This window comes from Abramis brama (assembly GCF_963993115.1).
Source record: "Abramis brama genome assembly, chromosome: 21".
Taxonomy (NCBI): Eukaryota; Metazoa; Chordata; class Actinopteri; order Cypriniformes; family Leuciscidae; genus Abramis; species Abramis brama.
In genome coordinates this window covers 23,409,913-23,435,173 of record NC_139983.1, presented here as the reverse complement: position 1 = coordinate 23,435,173, position 25,261 = coordinate 23,409,913, and the positions used below count along the sequence as shown (strand labels likewise).

General features: G+C 37.3%; 1 protein-coding gene across 5 annotated transcripts in view; it reads left to right on the top strand.

The window, feature by feature from the left end:
* Positions 1 to 25,261, top strand: part of esrrga (estrogen-related receptor gamma a) — a 176,879-nt gene that overhangs the window by 82,734 nt on the left and 68,884 nt on the right. The window contains exon 1 of one of the 5 annotated variants that reach the window (XM_084096785.1): positions 22,435 to 22,747. The exons of 1 other annotated variant lie outside the window; for it this stretch is intronic. In XM_084096785.1, coding sequence (XP_083952911.1) covers positions 22,692 to 22,747 — 56 coding nt within the window. In that variant the 5' untranslated portion in view covers positions 22,435 to 22,691. Of the gene's footprint in view, positions 1 to 22,434; positions 22,748 to 25,261 lie in introns of those variants that run through there. 3 more of the 5 variants (XM_084096786.1, XM_084096788.1, XM_084096789.1) reach the window with 3 other exon arrangements.

Sequence of the window (25,261 nt, the reverse complement as noted above, 5' to 3'; positions counted from 1 at the left end):
AGGTGTAAATTCACTCTATATAGCACAAACAGGGCTACCATAATATGCGAGCAACGTGTATGTAGATGTTTGTATTTTTAAGAGAATAATGTTTATGCGTGGTTATTGGAAAAAATTAAAATGAAAGTTGCTGAATTAAGACCACAAAACACATATTAAATATGTGTCCACAAGACTTTTGACTAATGGATGTTGTCCCTTTGAGTTCTAGCTTCAAAATGATGTAAAAATAGTCTTGCTTTATCGTTCACAAAAAAAAAATACATTGATTTAAATGGTGTAAAACAGGTTTTGCTTGGAAAGCCAATATGCGAGGGGGAGGAGTAGTTTACACCTTAGATTATGAATGTCCCACCCACTCTGCATAATTAGCCATTCACTCAGGTGTGAAACTGACTGAGCCACAATGCAAGGACAAAAGATGTATTTAGAAGAAGACTTATATTGACCATTTAAGATTTCGCTTACATCTCTCTTGTAAATATGTTTTGCTATTTTATTAAAAATGTTACAATTACAACAATAATTACAATTTCAACAATATTTAAAGTGTACTCTTTCTTTGTAAAAAAAAAAAGAAAAAAAAAAAAAGATTATAGGCCTACATTTTATCATATGTATTCATTAGTTTGAATATAGCCAACATTGGAACATCTAACATCTTAGTCTATGAATTTATTTTTGACAAAAATAGTATTTTTTTTTTGCAGTTTAATACGTTGCTTATACAAATACATTTTATTTCAACATATTCCAGTCGATTTTTACTCATCTCAATAGGCTATAGCAAAGCAGTTTATTCTTTCACACACAGACGCGCGATTCATATTTAGGCTAAACAGTCTTTACAAATATGTCCCCTTCATTCATCTCACAGAAAGGCGAGTCATATTATAGAAATGCGATTCATCTTTTTGCGGTTTACATAGGCCTACACTAACGTTATTCCACACGTGAGAAAAGAAAACAGCCTACCTCACTCCTCAGCGGAATCTGCTCCTCATTTCAGGAGATATTGCTCCTCATCAGCACTGTTCTGATAAGGTAGGCTATAATGTCTCACTCGCAAGGAGTCGCGACGCGCTTTGTTTACAGCTGATGTGGGCGTTTCACAGCTATGAAATAGTTCTCAGAATTTGCGTTTGAATAGCACGCGCTCTCCGGGGAGTGGTCACATTACTGTGAATTAGGTCGTAATGAGCTCGACAGGAGTCGCTCTCTTTTTATACAGATTACAGAAGCTGAGAATATTTGTTTTTTATATAAATGACTTCATTTAAAAGATGCGATCTCAAGCTTTATGCCCGTGGGTCTGTTTGCCTGTTTGACTGAATTTTCGCGGAGTTATAGATCATTTTCGAACGCGTTTCAAATGGGAGTTTACTGACAGAGAGAAGGCAGAAATCGCATCATGTTAATTTTTCTTTATTTGTCAAAAAGCAAAACACTTTATTTTTATTGTGAGTATACAGAAAAAAAATAGAAACTGAACAGGATCGATTGATGTATTACACGAAAATGAAAGATCAAAATTAACAGAGCATTTAGTGTTTATTTTCATTGCTAAAAAAAAAAAAAAAAGAGCAAAACGCGCAGGCGCGTTTGTGGTCCCCAGAGGGTTAACACATCACTTTGTGAGTTAAAAATTATTATTGGCATTATAATGCTCTAATGTTTTGTCTCTGTATCTCTCTATATATCTTTCTGTTTCTGTACTGGGAAAGAGCTGAGAGTGGCAGGGCTGGTAACCGGATATATGCTGGACATTAGTTGACAAGGTCAGATCTCAGAACTTATCTCTCCCTCTTTCTTTATGTGGGCTAGGTCGCACTGGCCCAGATCGTGTTGCCCCCCCTCCCCCCTGCTTTTTAACAGGTTGTGTACAGTGTTGTTTGTGAGAACAGAAATGATATAGAAGCAAGTCATTATTGAGTTCTTCATGTGCGTTACATCACTCTTATCTTCTATGCCTTTTATTTCGTAGACCTGTCTTACTCCCTCAGCCAAACTGGTGGTGATTTCCCTGGCTGCTTTGCATATTCCATTAATATTTTATTGCAATCGTTCATATCTGTGTGCAGGGTTGACCCGAGCACCAGCATGTCGGCATGCGTTGCTTGTACTACAAAATGTGGTTTACGTGAAACAATTAACACGGAACCCCAAAGGCCTTTTACAGGTCCAGTGTAGGAAGCCCAAGCCGCCCCAAATACTTCTTATAACTATAAAGACAGAGCAACCGTGGAAATATAAAATCATGTATCAGATACGCACATTTGTTGTTGTTGTTTTGTGTTTTTCTTAGTGGTACACAACTTTGGCTTCATATCAGCACAAGCATTGTGTGTGATGCCTGTACTCCCATGTCTCACGGTGGAATTGTCTGAGATTAAAGATGTGTCTATCTTTTGTACAGGCTCTGATTACAATAGTGTATTTATGGCATATGAGCACACAGCCTTTTAATTGAAATCATTCATCAATAGCTTCTCTGACTTGCCTTGATTAAGCTGTCCCTTTAGTGTAGCATAACGTTGGGCTTTTATAACTTTAACTTATTTAAAAATGGCATATGACACAAATAACATGAAATGCCAAATAAATATAGTTACTCTTCGTATTAAAAGATCAGTTGTTTCTTGTTCTTCATCAGAATAATGTATTATAATAAGACTAGTAACAATAAAAATAAATAAATAATAATAATAATTATTATTATTATTACTGCAGATTATAAACAAGATAAAACTGTAACTTTCAGGTCTCAATAATGAGGTTCACTCTGGTTATAGTGGTTCAGTTTATTTGAACTGTTTTATATTGTTAACTTCTGTGAAATGCTACATAAACTTCCCTGAAAAAGCATAAATAACGTAAGTTCTTCTTTTCCCACAAGCCACGAACGACGTGGGACGATATTTCTGAAATTACGAGCTGTTTATGCATATTTATTTCTGCTGACATTTTAATTATTTGGGGCTCCGTTGGAGAGATCACATAAAAAGTCCTATAATGCTCCCCCTAATTAGTATCACCTCCAAATTAAAACGGAGGACTTTGGGAATGCTGTCATTTTCAGAAGGCCATATTGGAATTATGTTTCAATCAGCAGGCGTGAAATAATTACTTGTACACTTCTAACTGCCCGCATTTACCAAACGGCCTGCAATTTACAGCCATCATGTCCAGCAAAAGCAATCAATGGGGTGGCTATAAATTCTGCCGCAGTCAAACAGATGGATATTGTTTGTGTATGAATGTGAAACATTAGAGCCAGGCTGAAGCTCTGCCTTACTGATATTGTGATATTGCTGCTTGAGAAATGTAGATGGTTTTTTTGTTCTTAGAAAACGTTTACTACTAATAAGACTTTCAGATCAGTCTTGCTGTACAGTATATAAAAAACTAAATAAGTGGAAGTATGAAAACAGAGGTATTTGTAGTACAGTATATTAAGCATAGAGTGGTATCTGATCAACACATCTGATCAATTGTCCAAGGGATAAGGACAATTATAATGTACAAATTATTTTTATTTCAAATGTTATTTTGAACTTTATATTTATCAACTAATCCTGAAATAAAAAAAAATGATCAGAGTTTCCACAAAAACATGAAGCTGCACAACTGTTTTCAACATTGATAATAATAAAAATTTTATTTGAGTACCAAATCAGCATTTTAGAATGATTCTTGATTGTGTTACTGAAGACTGGAGAAACAGCTGCTGAATTACATTTTAAAATTTATTACAATTATTGCTGTCAATCGATTAACTAATTAATCGCACATTTTTTCTTAATCACACGTAAAGTTAAAGTTTTTAATACATTTTTATATTGTAATAATTTCACATTTAATCTCCAAATTAATGCAGAAACAACATATTTTAAATAGTTGATCTAACAGGTAGGAAATATACAGAAATTGAATTCAGTTATCAAACACTTCACATTCTTCACTGCATAACTTATAAATTAAATATAGATTAATCCTTATTAAAGCTAAAAAAGCTCAGTTAAGAACAGTGAGTGATTTTCTTTGATTTACATTAATGACAGTCATCACAGCAGCGGGTTTATTTGGCTGCTGTCACTTTAAGATCTGAAGCACATTACGCGGATCCGGATCTGACACGCATCCGATGTCCTCACAACTTTTTGCATTCATTTAACTCTTTTAAACTCATTTAAGACAGTGCTTGCAAGGATACTCGACAAAGCAGACATTTTGGCATACTTTTGTGTGTTTTTGTCTGTTTAAGTGCGAAAGAGAACTCAATGCGGCCGGGGCGCTGTCTGAAGCGACATTCTGTCACACAGAGAGATTCACAGACAGGGTGCCGGTACAGATTTAAGTTCTTATTTTTACATCTCATCACGCTTGAATGGTTTAATAGCACTTGAATTAATGATAGCGTGTCACTGTAGCACGCCAAAGGATGACATAAATAAAAAGATGCTGTATTTATTGCGTTAAATATTTTTAACGCGTTAAACTGAAAAAAAATAAAAAAAATCACATGCATTAACGACATTGACAGCCCTAATTACAATAGAAAAAAGTTGAGTTTTTTTTTTTTTTTTACTTTACTTCAAAAACAAAATAAATCTTAATTATTCCAAACATTTGACTGGAAGTATATACAGTTTTGATAATTAATAATAATCATCTTTTTTTTTTTTTTTTTTTTTTTTTTTTACTTTTTCAGCAGACCCACAGCCTCCAATTTGAAAACCTTCTCTTAAAGCATTTAGACTGCCAAAAAAAGAACCAGTACAGCCTAGTAATAGACTACCGGTTCTTTGAACACAGATAGAACAAACACTGCGCAGCACAGAGAGAGATGTGCACTTTAACACACATGCACACACACACTCACAGAACAAAACACAAGAATACCTTTTTCCCTGCATGGAAAACAGATTAAACTTGTTTTTTGTTTTCTAAGTCGTCCTTGAAAACTACACACACTTTCTCTTTTTTTTCTCTTGAATGTAGATTTCCTTTCCCCCCCTCTTGTTTCTTGCAATCTTTATTATTAGTGGAATTATTCACCGGCGGAGGTGCGTGGTGGCTGAATAAATTTAGCGGAGATCTTGTGCAGATGCTCCTTGCTGGCATACATTTGTGCTCAGTTAACAAAGAGCCAGAGACGCTTAATCCCGCCGGAATACGGCACTCATGTTCTGTTTGAAACCAACATAATTAAAGTCACCCTCTGAAGTAACCTATTTATATAAAGAAAGCTCTCTTACGACCGTCGACTCCTATGAATAACCCGTAGGAGGGCCGCCGGTATAATTACTTCACATTTCTAATTTAGGTGAGGGAATATTTGTTATCAAACCTGGGAAGGGGTGGGGTGGGTTGGGGTGGGTTGGGGTGGGGGGGTAGGAGTGGATGAGGGGGGAGGAAACTGTATTAGCTTCGAGTGAGAAGACATAACTGGATCTGTGGTCACTTCATGGAGGCGTGGCTGTGAGATTCTTCCCAGTGAGGTCAGGCTTTCCGTTGATACATATACTAGGGTAACTGTTTGCTCATCCAGTATGTAGATGTAAATAGTCAGAAATCACCCTGGTTTATTGCCAAGAATGAATAACACCTTCTGTATTTTATCTGCTAAAACGTTCTCATTTTAGTTCAGCAACAATAATAGTTTCCCCACAATGCTTTGCGGCCCCAGTCCATCTTGATTTACTTATCTAAAGAGAGAAATGGAAGCAAAAAAGTCATATCATTGTCCATAAGTCACTGACATCGCTGGCGTAAAACTGTTTGTGAGCAGAGGAGTTGAGCTGTGGCAGTAAACTAGCACAAACAGATTGACTTTAGTTGTTTACAGTGGCCCCTGGAACAAGGCTGTGCTACCGGTGCATTCTGGGTAGGTGTGTAAACATGGTTGTGTTTGTGTGAGTGTGCGTTTGGCTGTGCGAGTTTATCATAAAGCACGGCAGCTCTCCAGGTGCATATTAGTGATAAAGGAAGGTGAGGGGCTTTGTTTTTCTTTAACGAGCCGTCACACTCCATCGCCTACACCAAAGGGGTGATGGGTGGACTCTCTGAGATACATACACACAAACACAACCCGGAGAGGCCAGGATTGTGTGTGTACTGCAATGAAGAGGAGTCTTCAGCTGTTTTCAACTCTAAGCTTAAGACATACATGAGTATGAAAGTATGCAAATACAGAAATGTGCTTTGCAAGCACACAGTCCCTTTGTACACATGACCTGTAGGTCTAAATTTTTTTCCACATTTTTTGTTTTGGTTTATCCCAGTATAACTCTTCAAAGCTTGTCGTATGAAATACCAGTCAGATTTATTTTTTATTTATTAAACCATTTAGGCAAAATATATATATAAAAAAAATAATAATAAAGTAGTTTGCATATATGTGTTTGATGTTGATTATCATATTTGATATATCAAGCTTTTGTGGCTCACATACCATGATATATGGAATATATGATATATGGAGAATATGGAGCTCATACTCTAGAAAGAAAAAAAATCTCCATTTTATTCACATGCCAAAAATATTCAATAGCTTGTAATGTAAATCAAAGACATCTTTATAACAGAATAGTAGACTACCTAAAATACATATAAATATTAGTTGTCACTCAGTTCACAGCAAAAATACGTGTACCATGAACAGGATACCAAAAATCCCTTTACTTAAAGGGATAGTTCACCCAAAAATGAAAATTCTGTCATCATTTACTCTCCCTCAAGTTGTTCCAAACCTGTATGACTGACTTTCTTCTGCTGAACACAAAAGAAGATATTTTAAAGAAGGTTGGTAATTAAACAGTTGCTGGTCCCATTGACATCCATAGTATTTTTTTTTTTCCTACTATGGAAGTCAATGGGGTCCATCAGTCGTTTGGTTACCGACTTTCTTCAAAATATCTTCTTTTGTGTTCAGCAGAAGAAAGGAAATCATACAGGTTTGGAACAACTTGAGGGAGAGTAAATGATGACAGAATTTTCATTTTTGGGTGAACTATCCCTTTAACTATCAAATCAGACAAAAGAAGGCTTGTGGAAGATTGTCTTCAAAAAGGGTTTTCAGCAAAGTTTTGATTATGTTGATAATTTAGAGTTCTTAGAATTGTGCATATCAAATCTGGCACTGTATGCTTTAGGGTTAATATGCATTGCAGACTACCATAAGCCATTAGTTGCTAGCTGACATAAATGCCCGCTTTAGCGACGCCTAAAAATTGAGCTTACAAAGCTAGAAAGCTGTTTGCTTTGACATAATTGGGTTGCGTATGTTTCTTGTACACTACCGTTCAAAAATTTGGGGTCAGTAGGATTTTTTTTTTTAAAGTAGTTAATACTTTTATTCAGCAAGGATGCATTTAACTGCAAATCAAAAGTGGCAGTCAAGTCTTCTATCATGTTACAAAAGATTTCTATTATAACTACATGCTATTCTTTTAAACTTTCTATTCATCAAAGAATACTTAAAAGGTGTATGAAGGTTTCCACAAAAAGGTTAAGCAGCCCAAACGTTTAAACGATAATGTATGTAAACTAACTAACTCGACATAAGAGATTTGAGATAATAAACTCAAATTCAACTCAAGTTGCACCAAGTCTATGGCAGAGTTTTTAAAACAAATGACAACCAAATGATTTGTGGAGAGTTGAGGTTTGACATTCTATAGTTAAGATATTATTTTAAAGTCTGGGCAAATCAATTAACCCAGACTTCAGTGAGAACCTTCAGAAGAAGTCAGAAGGGGAACATTTCTTGACGATTCCAGCCTCAAACTTCATCTGGAACATGGCATTCCATTCCATTTGTCTCCAACAAACTACCATGTGATTGCATACATGTAAGGTAATATTTACTGTTTATTGTGACATCCGTCTAGGCCCCTCAGATTACAGCATAAATATGTGAGGAAAGGAAGTCTCAGATTCCATCATGCAAAATTTTTTCCTCCATGCTATTGTGATGAAACAGGCTCAATGACGTTTCCTCCGAGGACTGGAGAGAGAAAGAGACAAGTGTGGCTCTTCACATTAATAGTCTTTTAAGCCACTAAATTATTTCTTTTATCTGCGGCACTTAGAGAGACTGAGGGATCTCCTTTATTAAAATGAGCAACGCTTTGAAAGAAAAAAAAAAAAACTTAACAAATACAGACCCACGTAATCCCTGATGCGTTTCTCTCTCTTCCCCTTTGTCTAGCCTCAGTCATCTCTCTGTTTTCAAGCTTTGTGCTGCCCTGCTCTCCAGGTGTTTGATTTATTTATATATATTTCTATGTTTTTGACAAAGTGTGTGCGTGCCGTAGAATCCTACCAAAAGAGCTGGTGGTTCAGTGTGTGGGGGGTCCCAACGCTCGAGAGCAATAGCACTTCCAAACCCTTTTGTTGGAGTGTTTAGTGCAGGTCGGTGTAGAAACAGGACCTGTGTATGGAGTGAGATGTGTGTGTGTGTGTGTGTGAGAGAGTGTGTGAGAGAGAGACACAGAGATCGGGCTCCCGCAGGGCGTTGGGGGCCCTCATTAAGAATTCTCTCCCATGCAGCCTGGTCCTGGGGAAGCAGTATGAAGATGTGGCTATAGTCTGGATTGAATCCGCCCACTAGCTCTCTCTGAGAAGTCAATTACCACTTCCATACAGGAGGGACTTTTATGAGAGAGAGAGCATATGTGTGTTTCTATCACTTTCTACTAGTGATTTTGCATTTTCCAAATTTGTATGACTGACTTTCTTCTGCGGAACGTAAAGGGCCTGTTTACACCTGGTCACTTCATGCGTTTTCTCTGATCGTGAAAAGACCAGGTGTAAATGCCCTCCGAAACGCTTTTGAGACAGATTTAAATCCGATCGCTTAAATCACTTCAGGAGGTGGTCTGGGCCGCATTCCAGACGAAACTGTAAATGCATCTGGTTGTTGAAACCACACATGTAAATTTTAGTCCTCCCAAAATGTAAAAAAATAAACGTTTGAGAGCGTTATAGCCAGATATGACAGCGCTACCGCAATACGCATTGCCGCAGATTAATTGCTGTGTATCTCTTCAGCAAGCCTGAAGACGCTCAAAACACAATCATTTTCATTAAAAGTAGTGAGACTATAATCTTACTAGTTCTGATGCCACTCCCTCTCCTATCGTGGTCTTTAATCTTGAAATTAGCTGATGCTGAATAAAATGCAGAATATCTGTTACTTTCGCTGACGTGAACTCCGTTAAATTTGCATATAGCGCGAGAATTGAAGATCGGATTTATATCTGTTTTGCAGAGATACATTTATGTGGGCAAGTGTAAATGAAACCGCTTTAACAAATCAGATAGCTGATAGATCAGTAAAAATGCGTGAAATGACCAGGTGTAAACGGGCCCAAAAGGACAAATATCTTGGACACTTTGTTAAGTATAATAAAATTAAATAAGGATGTTCAGGCTGTCAAGGTTCAAAATGACTAAAATGTGTTCTAGAAATAGTCCATATAGCTTGTGTGCTATATTCAATTTCTTCTGAAGCTGTACTATAGCTTTATGTGTGAAACAGATAAAACATCTAGTTGACATGAGGGTGAGTAAAGGAAAAGTTAACATAACAATTTAAATTATTATTTGTGGTGAAATTGATATTGCCAATAGATCATGACACTTAATGAGATGCTGAATCAGCAGAGAGTCATTTACATTGGTTTTGAGAAATAAGCAGTGTAACTGCTAAGTATCTTGAGTTGAATGTGTCTATATATATTTCTGTCCTTTAAAGCACAGGTGGCTGATATATTATTTTCAAATGTCAATATAGAATAACAGATTTTTGAATACACAGTTTTAGCGCATACATATCTTGCTAACTTACTAACCTTTACTAAACAAAATCCAATATTCTGGTATTTCTGCAATCAGTGGTATAAAATAATTAACCGTGAATAATTTTTATTATTCAAGACATTGCAACAATTTTTTTCTTCACTAAAAAAAACACTTGTTAACCCTCTGAGGTCTGAGCTGTTTTCTGGGCCCTGGAGGTGTTCTGACATGCTCTGACATTTCTGGTTATTTCTGTTACTTGTGACATTTTCATGGCTAAAGTCTAATTACACTGTATTCAGCACAAACTCTGCTACAATAATATATCAACAGCATGTATGTAAAAGTTTGTAGTTTTGAGATAATGACATTTATGCGTGGTTTGTGAAAATACACAAAAAAAATCTCACTGAAATAAGGCTATGAAACCCATACTGATTATTTCTTCACAAGACTTTTGAAAATTGTATCACGTAGCCTAGAATATTTGCTCTAAAACTATGTGAAAATCACCCTGACTGCTCATTCAGATAAGACAATATATTGATTTAAAAATTTTACGACGTGTTTTGTGTGAAAAAGCCTTATGCGAGAGGTCATTAATATGTAAGCTTTTCTCACCTGAGAAAGACAAAGACCCTCCCCTAACGGCCCTATTAGGAGCTATCAGGCCCTGTCATTCTGGGCAACCTTGCACAATACTGTAAATGAAGAGATTTAAAAAAAAGAATGGCTTTTAAATTGTTTGGATTTATTTACAACACAACATAGTCCAAAGATACACACAACAAATGCCAAAAAAGCACTTATTGAAAACAATGATCCAAAGACAGAGACCTTTGTGCCATTCCTAAAAACATTGTACATACCTTTAATTTCCAAGGTGTTTGATTTTCACTTTACCATGTTCATGTTCACTGAAGTCCTCAGTGGCATCTGGGCCCTGAAAAAACAAAGTGAACATACTGATATCAAGAGAAAGGCCTGCACGATTTTGGGAATAAATTTTAGATTTTTCTGGTTAAAATTGCTTTTTAAAATTCACAGAATACACACACACACACACAAATGTTTCCAACAATATATAATATAATGAACAGTGAACACCAGGTTTGTTGTGCCTTGTAGGCATAAGCTATGCGCAGTGCTGGATAAAATATGATACATTCAAACGTGATCACGATCCAAAATATGATACATTCAAATGCGATCGCACTGCAAAATATGATACATTCAAACGCGATCGCGCTGCAAAATATGATACATTCAAACGTGATCACGATCCAAAATATGATACATTCAAACGTGATCACGATCCAAAATATGATACATTCAAACGTGATCACGATCCAAAATATGATACATTCAAACGTGATCACGATCCAAAATATGATACATTCAAACGCGATCGCGCTCAAATATAAAACATTATGGTTACCATATACATATCTACGTTTGAGCAGATATCCACAAACACAGTAACAGTAAACACGGGTCTAAATATTATAATATTCACCATATATCTAGCAACAGTTCAACTGCAATGTGAAATTTATGCAACAATAGCAAACTAATATGTAAGTATATAATTTCTTACCTTATCTTTCTTGTCTTCAAATCGGGTTCTTCTTCTGATGTAAATCCAATGTAAGCTCAGGCACGTCTTTCAAACTCGACGAAAAGAAGTGTTTTGTTGTTGAGGTAATGAGCGCGATCGCGTTCCATGTGGAGATTTGCATGTGAATATCTTTTGCGCGAGTGGGCGTGGTAAATTAAAAAAATAATTAGGAAGCGTTTGAGAAGCTGGACATCTTGTTGGTTTTATACAAATTACTTAAACAGAGAATATTTGTTTTCGTTTTGAATCCGATCATTTAAAAGTACACACTTAAATGTTTATAAAGGTGTATGGCAGGGATAGGCAACTCCGGTCCTGGAGGGCCACTGTCCTGCAGAGTTTAGCTCCAACCCTAATTAAACACACCTGAACAAGGCAATCAGTGTTTTCGGGATTACTAGATAGATACAGGCAGGTGAGTTTTTATGAGGGCTGAAGCTAAACTCTGCAGGATAGTGGCCCTCCAGGACCGGAGTTGCCTATCCCTGGTGTATGGCCTTACAATGTTTTGATTTGATTGTAAGTGGACACATACAAAAGTAGAAATATCACAGATTCTTTTTTTATATTTCTTTTTTTCTGTATGACCATAAATGACGAAGAAATTTAAGTTTATAGTGCTACAATGTGGAGAAAATCCAGCAAAACGCGCCCGCGCGTTTGTCGACCTCAGAGGGTTAAAGGGACAGATTAAAACAATAAATATGTTTGTTTTCATGTTGAACAACTATATTTTTAGAGATTGGGGGGTTAACATTTTAATTCATGTATTATATAAAATAATTGATGTTAAAATAATTAATCTGGAACCCCTGGTTGAGAATCACTGCTCTGAAATAGCATGAATGTGCAAAAAGTAGGCTATGTTAGATTGTGATAGTCTGCTGCATCCTCATCTACTCAGCGCTCATACACTTGGTGCTGTTATCTTACATTTGCATATTTCCTTTAAAATAGCACAAAAACCATGTGCAAATAAATGTTGCTATCAACAGACACAATCCATTCTTAGTGAATTCACCTCATAGAACTGCAGTATGCTGTAAATGTAAAGCATATTATGTGGCATTAGCCTTGCTCATAATTAGCTATTAATCCCTGGTTAGTGTATATACACCTGTCCTTACTTTCCCTCTCTCTGTGTGAATCCCTGTGACCTACCCCTAATGGAGAAGGACGACCCGGCGAGCCACCTCGCGAAGGCCAGCAAATGTGGTCGCCTTTCCTCCAAAGGGCAGATGCACGTGTTAACGGAGAGGGAGATCTTCTCTAAATCCCTGCAGCTTTGGGGAACAGCTGCGGGCAGAAGCACAGGGCTCTGTGGGCTGAGGGGGGTCACTGTCTTGAGCTGAACCAGAACTGAGAGGTGAAGACAGGGATGGAAAGATGGACAGTCACATGCTTTGTAATGACAGGAAGAGTAACGGGTGTTTCATGTGTGATTGAATTCTATCTTTGATGTGAGGGTTATGTAATGTATTTGGAAGGAGAAGTTGCAAATGGGTTCAGATTAGAGGGTTAGTTTATCCAAACTTAAACATTCTGTTTATTCTGTTAAATAATTATATGTACTCACTCTCATGTTGTTTCAAACCTCTATATGACTATTTCTTTTGTAGAGCACACAAGGAGAAGTTTAGCAAAATGTCAGCGCTGCTCTTTTTTGCTTGAAATGGGAATGAGAATGGTGATTTATACTGTTCAGAAAGGACAGTAGTCCATAAATTATATTAAACGGTTATGACTAAAATGACAGTTTTGTGTGATGAACTGACCAAAATGTAAGTTAAAAACCAGTTTTCTGTAGATATCAGATCTTAAATATGCTTAATTAAGAAAGAATAATATATTTGATATCACTGACATCAAATCTGGTATGGCGTGTCTTGAGGCACCATGTTTTAATGTATACAAGTGTGAATTTTTTGTTGAAAACACAATTTTATTTTGGTCTTTTCGTCACACAAAGCTGTTGTATGACTTCAAATGAAGTGCATAAGCCAATCAAACAATGTGTGATGCTTCAAAGGAAATGGCCTGCAGTTTTTGCCACAAACATGCAAAGGCTAAAAGCAAAATATTAACTTTATCAAATATGTTACTATTTTTGGTGGAATATTGCAAAATACAGTTTTATGACCTGTGAGACTTATTTGATGCTTAAACATTTTCTTATATCACCCACAATTGGCAGAAATGAAAGAAAGTGTGTCATTTCTGTGCCTCTACTGGCACCAAACAGAATTACTATATGGAAAAATGACTTGGCTTTTTTAATCCAGATGATGTGTAACATTATTTTCTATTCATATTGGTGCCTCAAAATAATAACACTGGATGGCAATGACAGACTCAAGCGACCAGACACTTGAAATCTTGTGGTAAATAAAACTGGCCTGCAGTGTGGCAGCTTTGGCATGATGAGAGTGATGTGGTTAAACAGGCCATGCTGACGTGATGGCAGCTCTCCATTCAGAACAGGGCCTGGGAGGCCAAGGCCACAGCCTGGCTGAGCAGGGACACTTTCAATAGGAATATTTAATTAGTCCACCATCATTTCAATCATTTATTTTTTTACTTTTTTATTTTTTCCTTTAGCACCATATATATATATATATATATATATATATATATATATATATATATATATATATATATATATATATATATATATATATATATTATTTATACATAAAATATTTATATATAATACAAATTATATATACAGTATATTTAAGCAAATATTTCTTAAATATATACATGCATGTGTGTGTATTTATATATACAAAATAATTATGCACAGTACACACTCATATATTATGTGAACACAAACTTTTATTTTGGATGCGATTAATCACGATTAATCATTTCACAGCCCTAATATATATATATATATATATATATATATATATATATATATATATATATACACTATATTGCCAAAAGTATTGGGACACCCCTCCAAATCATTGAATTCAGGAGGTGTTCAAATCACTTCCATGGCCACCGTTATAAAATCAAGCACCTAGGCATGCAGCTAAAAACATTGTGGAAGAATAGGTCGTTGTCATGAGCTCTGTGAATTCAAGCGTGGTACCATGATAGGTTGCCACCTGTGCAATAAGTCCATACGTGAAATTTCCTCACTACTAAATATTCCACGGTCAACTGTTAGTGGTGTTAGGCTGTTAGTGTTTTTCAGGGGTTGGGCTTGGCCCCTTAGTTCCAGTGAAAGGGACTCTTAATGCTCCAGCATACCATACAACTGACAGAACCTTTTACATTTAAAGTTTGGGTAGGTCATTTTCGGAGATGCTAGCAATACAACATGAACACATGAACGGGAACAGCAGGGGGCAAACAAAAGCATCAAGAAAAATGGCATAATGAAATGAGGATGAAAATGCATATGTTGACTGGCAGGTAGGACAACCTGACCGAATGCAATGATTGGACGAACATTATACGGTCTTATGCCTTCCACAGACAAGACATATAAATATAAATATATTTAGACCACTTAACTTAGTGATTGCTATCAGGATGTGAAGAGACTTTCAACCAGCATAACAAAAAATGTTTCTCGAACAAATCACCTACCCTGTCTTTAATTACTTTATAAAATTTCTGTATCTAATCTACCTAATCTGATCTACCTGGAAAACCTGAAAGCACAGTTTATTTAATTTGCATCTTTGTTTTGTTGTTTATTTGTGCTATTGCTTGTAGTTTGACTATTTGTTCTTATTTTATCACAGACTGTTAATTAACTTGACTTTACAGTTTTTTTCGCTTGCTAAACGACAGTGAGTACAACTGGAGCTACATGTGCAAAACTCTAACTACAGTCTGCACTACCAACATTCACCTGAGCTAAACAGTTCACATCACCTGCAAAACTCACTCCAAGCAACACAACTCTTAACACATGGCTCAAAACAGGCTCAGTGCAGCCAAACACTATGCACAACCCTCACTGAGATAACACACACTGTCACTCAGAACACACTGAGAGTAAAAACACTAGCATCAAACACCAATACAGAAAATACAAACTTTTCATCTTTACAGTTTTAACAATTTCAGTGACTTTCTTCAAAGAAAAGTGACATTCTTTCACATGATTTATTTAAATTTTTAGAACATAACAATTCTTTAAGGTAAATGAAAATTAGCAGTTTGCTTCAATAGTCTGTAGTAATTTACGGAATTACAGTAATGAGAAAAAAAAGGTAGAAACTAAAAGTACATACTGTAATTCAAACAAATAATTGAGGGGCTAATCCTGCCTCTCTCTAGCATCAGGCCACAGGTTTTCATCAACATCACATCTAATGCTCTCTCTTGCCATGCACCTGGGGAAGAACCTTCTGGAGTGCCTTATCCATCCCTGGCTTTCTGAGCTCTACCTATATATATATATATATATATATATATATGTGTGTGTGTGTGTGTGTGTGTGTGTGTGTGTGTGTGTGTTCACTAACAAGTCTAAAACAAGACACCTGCTTAGCCTTTCAGCTGAAATTGCAATCAGCAGTGTTTGAAAGGCACAAGGCTGAAATCTATTCTGTTTTGAATGTGTGGTTCACAGTTTTGACAGCAGTGTGTTAGCATTTGAACAAAGTGCTGTAAATCCACAGTGTTGTGCAGGTTGTGGTTAAAGTCATGGGATAAGTGTTTAGAGTTTTGAAAACTGTGTTCAAGCAATGAAAAAACGAACTAAAGTTTGGTCCACATGAACTGCTGCTGTGCAGACTGTAGTTAGAGTTTTGCACATGTGACTCCAGTTGTGCCCACTGTCGTTTAGCAATCGAAAAAAACTGTAATAGTGTTATTTATATTTTATATTGTATGTCGACTCGAGCTTCAATGTGTCCGTAGAGGGTTTTTATATATATATATATATATATATATATATATATATATATATATATATATATATATATATATATATATATAGCAATTTTATACTTTGTTTTTAATTCAGGCTTTTTAATGCAGCCTTAGAATCAGTGGCAGGAACACAGCGTGGTTCATGCAGGTGCACAACACACACATATAACCCTCTGAGACAGCAGTATTTTGTGCTCATGTTTACTCAAGCTTATCTTACATTGAAAAAAAATGTGTGCAGGAATGACAACCATTTCATGCACTGTACTGTCTCTATATCTGCTCAAAGTATATCAGTTATATGCTGGTCATGTATCTGAAAGTAAACGTGATCCCAGCAGACCTGGAGAATGACGGAGGGTGTCTTAATTGTAACCATAGATAAGAATAAGACAGGTCTTGATCCTTTTCAGACATGGTGAACTGCAAATACCATCAGTTAAAAGGTGCTTTAATGGGCTAATGTGTATCGCATATCAGAGCTCTGGGTATCTCTTCTGGATTTTTATATTTATTTGCGGTTTATTTAGGGCGTCCTGCGTGTAGTCAGACTGCTAAAGAAATTCAAGAGGAGAGAGAAGAGGGTGGAAACAGGAAACAGCAGTGGCCATATCAAAGAGAGGTTAGCAAATGCTCCACATTGGGCTTGCCGCTGTCCCTGGAGCCCCCGCTAGCCTGTTATCACCCTGCCAAGCAGGGGGGCTTTGAAATTGGCACTTTCCTTCATGTGACAATTGTACCTGCTGATAGACCATTAGATTACTTAGATATTCACTGATTCGCTACCATATTAACCTTGTATTGCTTTCCCCTTCATAACAGTTGTTTCATAGGGCAGTTTTACTCACCCACCCAAGTCTTTTGAAAGTGGTGCCGTAGCAGTTATTTAAACCAACCTTTTGGTGCCCTGGAATTGACAATTGCTTGCTTGTGTGTGTGTGTGTGTGTGTGTGTGTGTGTGTGTGTGTGGTTCAGGTATGCCAATTTTTTAGTCCCCATGAGGAAATCAGATTATAAATCATACTAAGTGAAAATGTAAAAATGCTGAAAGTTTTCTGTGATGGTAGGGGATACAGTATACAGTTTGTACAATATAAAATCATCATATCTATGGAATGTCCTCTTATACATGAAAACCCAGTGTGTGTGTGTGTGTGTGTGTGTGTGTGTGTGGTATGGAGTGAAAGAAAGGGGTTTGACAACATCATCTCGTTACACTTGAATTAAAATGCATATTTGAAACATCATATAGCTTTTTTTTTTGTGTTAATTTGGTGAAATTTAATTCATATTACAACTGAAAAGGCAGTGTATAAGTTGGAAATTTTGGAAATATTATTGATATCTGTAATTTCTATTGCATAAATAAATTATATATTAATCAGATTTGCTGTTAAAAATTTCCATTCTTAAGAAATATTTGATGGCTAAAACAAATTCCTATATTGTATTTATTTGAAATAGATATTTGTCTCAACTGTAATAAATCATAGTATCTTACAATTTTGCCAAATTATTTACTAATTAACTTAATACAAATAATTATGAGTTTGATTATATAAGGTTTGACATAAAAGGGCAGAATCAGGGGAAAATCAGTCTAAAATTTAAAATTTTATTTATTGTTTGACTTTAATATAATCTAGTACAATTTAATATAATCATAATATTAGTAGAATTCCATATTGTTACTATGCATTTAAATGAATATTTTCCCATCTTAATTCTGAGTCCTAAAATATTCCTTCAAGTACTTGTATGACAAGGCAATTCAGACCACAGTGGCAGCCATAAATATATCCATTCTGTGACAGCGCTGGGGTAAAACAACAGAGGACAAACACACATACACACAGATGAGCTCTCCGCTCATCAGACAAACCGCACACGCACACACACACTGTCACACACGCTGACCACCGCACAGCCAGTAGCTCCCTCTGTTGACCACTGCTGAACTGCAGACTGAAGGGCTCTCCCGGCACACAGCTGCCAACCTGCCTTTGTGTCCCCATCAAGACGCAATACAAGAGCACTGCAGCACTCTCATATGACAGGCACAAACACACACACTTTTCAGTCTATTTTCTCTTGCGAGGGACATTGAGTTTCTGAGTTTGAGGAAGCAGAAGCAGATATTAGAAGAATTATTTTTCGATTTGAAGTTTTGCTTGATAACAGCACGTTTAGGAATCTATGCAAGTGTAAGTTGTCACGTGGTGACTTAAACAGTGCTTCCACATTTTTCATGTCTATCACACAAATACACAATCAGTCAGACATTATTCATCACAATTTTTTTTTTTAAACAAGCTATATATGTATATGTAATACTTAAATATATATACTTAAAAAAAAAAAAAAAAAAAAATATATATATATATATATATATATATATATATATGTGTGTGTGTGTGTGTGTGTGTTATTACCTATTACTCTCTTTTTAAATGAACATGAATATAAAAAAAATAGATTTATGCTGTGTTTTTTTGTTTGTAGTACAGTTCTCTGCTCATCTCAAAAGCTTTCACTCTGAGACGCCCTGTACTGACCCGAGTGGCTACAGATAAGCATCCTGCCTCTTGAATTTATTACAGCCCAATTTTTGACAAGTTGATTTTAAACAACTCCAGCGGCGGGAGCATTGACTGTATGCTCGGCGGCTGGTCGGCTGACATGTGACCTAAGTGAACTTGCCCTCCCCTATTGACTGCCATGATTGATGCTCTGCCAAGCTAGCCCTGATAATTCTTAGCCACATGTCAACAGCCAGTGACCAAAAGGGTCATCCCTGTCTTTAACATTTCACACACACAAATAAAAAACACACACATGCTCTCACGCCCACGTACACACGCACAAACCCTTACAAAAGCCAGACTGGAGTCTTTTCATATCCTTTTTGAGACTTTGCACACCCGTCCTTGCTAGCGCCTAATGCGTTTTGTTTTTACATCTCAGAGCTCGTCTTTCAATCTGCCGGCTTGTGAATTGAATGCTCTTCCGTCTCTTGTGGCAGAACGGGATTCGGTTTGAAAGCGAGACGTGGCTCGTTGTAAAACACACACCGTCGGAACAATGGATGCAGAGGCGCTGTGCTAAAACTGCTAATGAAAAAGATGGGCAGCTATTGACACGTATCGACAGCCGCTTCAATCAGCGCAGACTAGTCGTGCATACTTAAGTTCAAATGTATTCAGCGGGGCAGCAGGGATTAAAGGCTGTTAATGGCAGCGTGTAGTAGCGAAGCCAGGCTCGATTCTGAATAACTTTATGGTGCTAAGAGCGCATTGTTGTCATGCTTAAACTTAATGTTGTTAGCATCTTGCTATCAAAGTCAGATTTACCTCAATTTTTGTTGTATGTAGAGGGGGTGACAGAAGTCTGGAGTGATGATTTGGGTCTTTCCAGCCCCACGTGGCTAGTGTTTGGGGGAATGGCTGTCCATTCAGCACAGATATGGAAATGTGACCTAAAGGGGGGTTTGTCAAAAGCAGCCGGGCCACTGTAATTGAATCAATACGTCCGGACACAACACTGCACCCCTGCTGTGAAGCCCAAATGAAAAAAGCACATCGCCTGTGCACACAAAAAAAAAAAAACACACACTTTGTCTGCTAGTATGAACATTTGCTTTGCTTTGATTCAGGTTTGATTCACTTTAACCTTTTTCTCTACATGCTTTTAAAGCAAGACCATACATTTTTAATGTGGCCATCTATTTGATTTCCTCTTTTTCCTTTTCGACAGTCTCAGTGTGCATCTTAGTTCCTCAAGTATGAGCAGATAAGTTTTGTCTGTTAGCTCCTGCGCTCAGCATTTGATCTACGTGGAACTCAATATGAGGAATGTTTGTTGGTCTCATGGGACCCGAGTGAACACAGGTATCCCTCCTATCTGCATTCAAACATTACGGCAGTTCCCGTTCCCCTCATCCTCTTCATTTCCGTTTGTCACAGTGCAATTAAAACAGTTTCAAATGGCAGTCGGCTGCCTGTCGTTTACACACAGTGCTTTGAAACCGCTGCTTTAGTATTTTTTAATCATGTGCCTTGTTTTTGTGGTGCAAATATTGCAGAGACTGTACATTGTTTAAAAGAAGACAGTTGAATAAATTAAACAAATGTAACTTTCGAAGTGTGAGTGTGTGTGTGCGCGCGCTGGCCGACCGAAAACAGTAGTGTTATTTCGAACTCCTTTGTTAGACCCAGAGCGTCCTTCAGCAATGGCAGCAGACTCCCATGTAATAAAAATAATCTTCTTGCAGTCTTTTACATTTCTCTGGAAACAAAGCTATGCGATTCTGATCGTTCAAACGCATTTCCTTTTCTTTTTCCTGCCCATCTGTTATTCAAAGGGAAAAGCCTGCATTTCACTCAGTTGTGTCTATATGTGCCATATCAAGCTTTTTCTTTCTTTGTGCAGTTTAGAAGTAGATCTTATTTCCCCGAAAGATATTAGTTTCCAGTGATGTGTGCGTTGCATTGATCTGCGCCTCTTTATTGTTGATGTGCATCTCTCATTCGATATATCTTACTCTACACAACGCACCTGCTGCCTACCTGAGCCTTAATAGATGTTTGTACAGATGTTTTTTTTGTACATTATTATTTTTTAAGTTGTTTTTTAAAAATATAGATGTTTTATGAATATGTTTTAAGCAATTAAATGACAATGACTACTGAAATTTAAATATTAATGAAAATAAAAATAATATTTTTAGAATGATAAGGATTGTTGAAAACAGCAAAGATAAGCAACTAAAGGCAAATATTGAGTTATTTCTTCATTAAATATTTTCTTTGTTTTAAGTAATGAAATTACAAAATCAGTACCTGATTTATTTATTTAAAAATATTGTTACAATTTATGATTTGTTAAAAGTTTGACTGCTTTGTGAGTTGTTATTATTATTATTATTATTATTATTATTATTTTAATTGTAATTTTTTTTAATTATAAGGATTTTTGAAATGTTGAAGGATAAATTACTTCATGTTTATTAACAGTATTAAACTCTTAATATAAATCAAGTCAATCAAACAAATCTAGTTTTGTATGTGAGGTCCTGGGAACAGGTTTAGTTTAGTTTCACAGATCCAAGGCAAGCATTTTAAAGAGATGTCTGCCTCCAAAATCCCCACAAGTTTGAAATATGAAAGACGGTCAGATGCAATTTCTGTGGCGGCGTGGTGGGGCAGGCACAATGGTTTGTGGGCCGGTGCGGCACCTGAATTTTCTTATCAGTGGGGAATTGCGGTGTGCTGAGATGCCAGCAATATCTTCCCTGCTGCTGCTGGAAATGCAGCGAGCCGGTGACACACGTGTAAACATACACACGTACTTGCGAACCGTGCGTTCCGGCAGCCTGGATGCCCCGCAAATGTGGCTCAATCATTCTAGAACAAAGGGGTGCCTTTGATCTTTCCTCAGCCTTTCCTCGCTGTATCTGTCAGTGATGTGGTCACGGTAGCGTGTGTCCACTCCCTCACTTCCACATTTGCTCTGATGGGCCGCTGTTATGATGTTGCGGTTGATTGCTACGGTTTTTAGGACTGTATTGCTTCCAATTTCCCTGTTTCCACTTACTTAAAGTGCACGCCAGTATTCGCAACCTGAAAAAAAAAAAAGACATTTTTTCTTATAGCAGAACAAACAGTACTTTTAAATTCAAACTCACTGATTGTTTGTATGTTTAAATTTTTTTTAATGTTCTACATGCAGGTGTAAGGAAGAAACAAACGACGGGCGGATGCAAAGCTAACGGCAAGCGGCTTCATTCACAATGTTTTGTATCAACAAAGTGAGCGGTTTTATCTCCGCACTTGACAGCGCGAGCCGATAAGCATTGCTGAGGGAGAGACGCGGGCTGCTTCTTTAAACCCTCTCTCACCCCCACTTTCCCTCTCATTACACCACTCCCCCTCCCTCCTTCTCTCTCTCTCTCTCTCTCTCGCTTGCTCTTTGTCTTTCCCCTCCCCTCTCTCCCTGCTCCGTCTCTCTGTGGGCGCAGACACTACCCTGTCTCACTCCAATTGGCTGGGAAGCCACCAATCTGGCATGCGGGAGGGCCGGGGGGACTGCATATGCAAAGCCCTGCTTCATATTAATGAGCAGCAATCGTGGCTTTAAGTCCTTGATTAGAAGAGTGCAAGAGCTTTTGGTCCCAACTGGCTGTGCCTATAGGCTGTCACCGGGAGAACGGTCCTGTTAATTGCACTGCTCAGTCACGGAAGGGAGAGAGAAGAGGAGGAGGTACAGAGAGAGAGAGAGAGAGAGAAAGAGGAGCGGAGACAGAGAAGCCAGAGTGAGAGAGAGAAAACTTTAATTTATAGAAGAGGTTTGCTCAAACGATGATCGCAGAGCGCACATGGATTCGGTAGAACTTTCGCTCCCTGAGTGTTTTTCCCTGCACTCCGATCAACAGTAGGTACATTTTCCTTCCTCGTACTTCTACTTATAGTTATGTATCTGGCTAGACTGTTTGTTTTGTCTGTAGTTCCTGTCCTGGCAGTGTGTTTGTGTTTGTTTGTGTGTTTATGTGTGCATGTGGTCACTGTAGTCCTCCTTGTCAAGGTTGATTTTGCTGTCAGGTAGCGTCTGGAGCTGTGAGTGCGTACTTGCGTCGTGCCGGTAGCTGACGGCTTATCCACTATTACAGCAGTCTGTGTCCGCTTTGACAGGACAGAGAGTGTTTTGTGTAAATCATTAGGAGTGTGTGGCAGAAAACAACATGAGAGAGAGAGAGTGCAGAGGAGAAAACGGTCTTAGGCTGCTTGCATCGCAGACCGGTCGCACAGCATGTGGCCCGCTAAATGTATTAAAGACGGTGTGCTGGATCAGAGAGAGAGAGAGAGAAAGGGAAGGAGGGAGGGATTGAGTGCGCGGGGCACGAGCGGACGGTCCAGGAGCCGGTACAGAGAACAGCTCCATAGCTTCATATTTATCCCTGTCCTTTATCTCTGTCAGCACAGAGCGAGGAAATGTGAATACACCGATTTAGATGTCAAGCACTGTGCTGACGGTTTTATTCTAGCCTTTTATTCTGTTCTAAATACCAGCTATTTTATTTAGTTGTTTGGCTAAATCATGCTTATATAAAATCACCTGAGATAAAAGCTAACAATTCTATATTTTTATGCGAGACGGTTAAAACAACATGCATAGTGGGTCTTGAAAAAAATATTAATTCGTAAAACAATAAAAAAAAAACTTTTATAGACCTTTAAATCATGTCTGCTCGTAAAAAAGGTGCATTATTTCATCAATCTTTGCGTTCTGAATCTGCCAAAATAGTGATGTAGCAGAACAAGTGCACGTACAAGTTTGATTAAAGAAACAACAGAACTATTAACCTCTGTCCTGTGCTGCATATGAATACTGATAAGAAAAATAGACTGTGAACTGACAACACCTACAGGATGAAGAAAAGAAAAAAAGACACATAGAGACTGAGAAGGGTCAGAAAGATCACAAACAGGTAACCATCCTGGTCTCCTAAACCTTCAGCCACCGTCCTGCAAAGTACAACACACCAGCAGCTCAACTTCTTCCTGAACGCTTGTGCGATTTATAAACACACCTGAAGAACATATGCTAGCGTAGTTGTGAAAGTCAGTGTATTTCGGGAAGTTTGAGATTTGAAATATCCTATGTTGTTGGAATGACAGCAGTCGTGTGGATGTGCTGGCACACACCCTGCACAGGATCATTAGATTGACTGGATTATTCAGACTCATGAAAGGAAATTCGGAGATAAGAGTGTCGGTTCCTCACAGCCTTTTAGCCATTTGGCGCTCGCTCGCTGTTTGATCTTTATTTTAACACAAATTGACTACTGAGATTCTAATTAGTATATTAATGATGGTAATAACAACAAGTGCTGGTTTAGCTATTATCATAATTACAGACTCTCACCGTCTGCATGTACATTTACATCTGCACACTCATTTTAATATTTACATTCACAGTTGGAGATATTATGGCGCGCGTTTGAATGTCTTTTTGGATTATCTTAATTATGATGGTAACGTTTATATCTTTAGAAATGTGTTTTTTCATTAAATAATATAATTACTATTGCTATTATTATTTAGATATTAGTTTATCAAATTATTTAGGATTTCTAAACGTTAATTGTTTGTTTTATTTTTAAAAATGAAGAATTTTTGTAAACATTTTTTTTTAAACAAAAAATATATTTTAATAAATTAAAATTTGTTTTATACACTATCTAATTTGTTTTAAAAATGACAGTTTTTCCACATGTGTGGTGTACAACTTTGATTGTTCAGCGTGTTTTCAGTTTTGTTAAACGAATGCATGAGGACATTTATACGACTTCCAAATTTACGTGAAGAAAATCATGAAGCTTCTCAAAAAGATTGTCATAAAATTACATGCATGCTTTTTATAATTGTTCACATTTGAATTTTTACTCAAAACCTTCACATAATTTTTGGAATGTACATGTATAAGAAACCATTTTGAAGCAAAAAGGAGAGGAAGGAAATTACATCAAAGCTTAATGCTTGACATTTTTTAATTTCACCGGAAGCCAGCAGTCAGCTTTTTTAAGGCAATAGAGTGTGAATGTCCACTGGAAGTGCGGGTGTCATGTGTGTAAAATCACTGCTGGCCTGCAGTGGGCTGAATAGTTCAGCTCAGAATCGTGCAGAAGGTGTCTGAGCGTTCACTCATGCGTGTTCAACCTTTTGTCGCTTTTGCGGATGATTTTAAAACACCAAACCCCCCCTATGGCCCTTGAAGAAAACTTGATTTTGCGTTTTCCTTCCACCCGTCCGTACTCCCCTCTCTCTCTCTCTCTCTCTCTCTCTCTCTCTCTCTCTCTCTCTCTCTCTCTCTCTCTCTCTCTCTCTCTCTCCCTCTCTCTTTCTCTCTCTCCCTCTCTCTCTCTCTTGTACGAGAAGCAGTGAAACC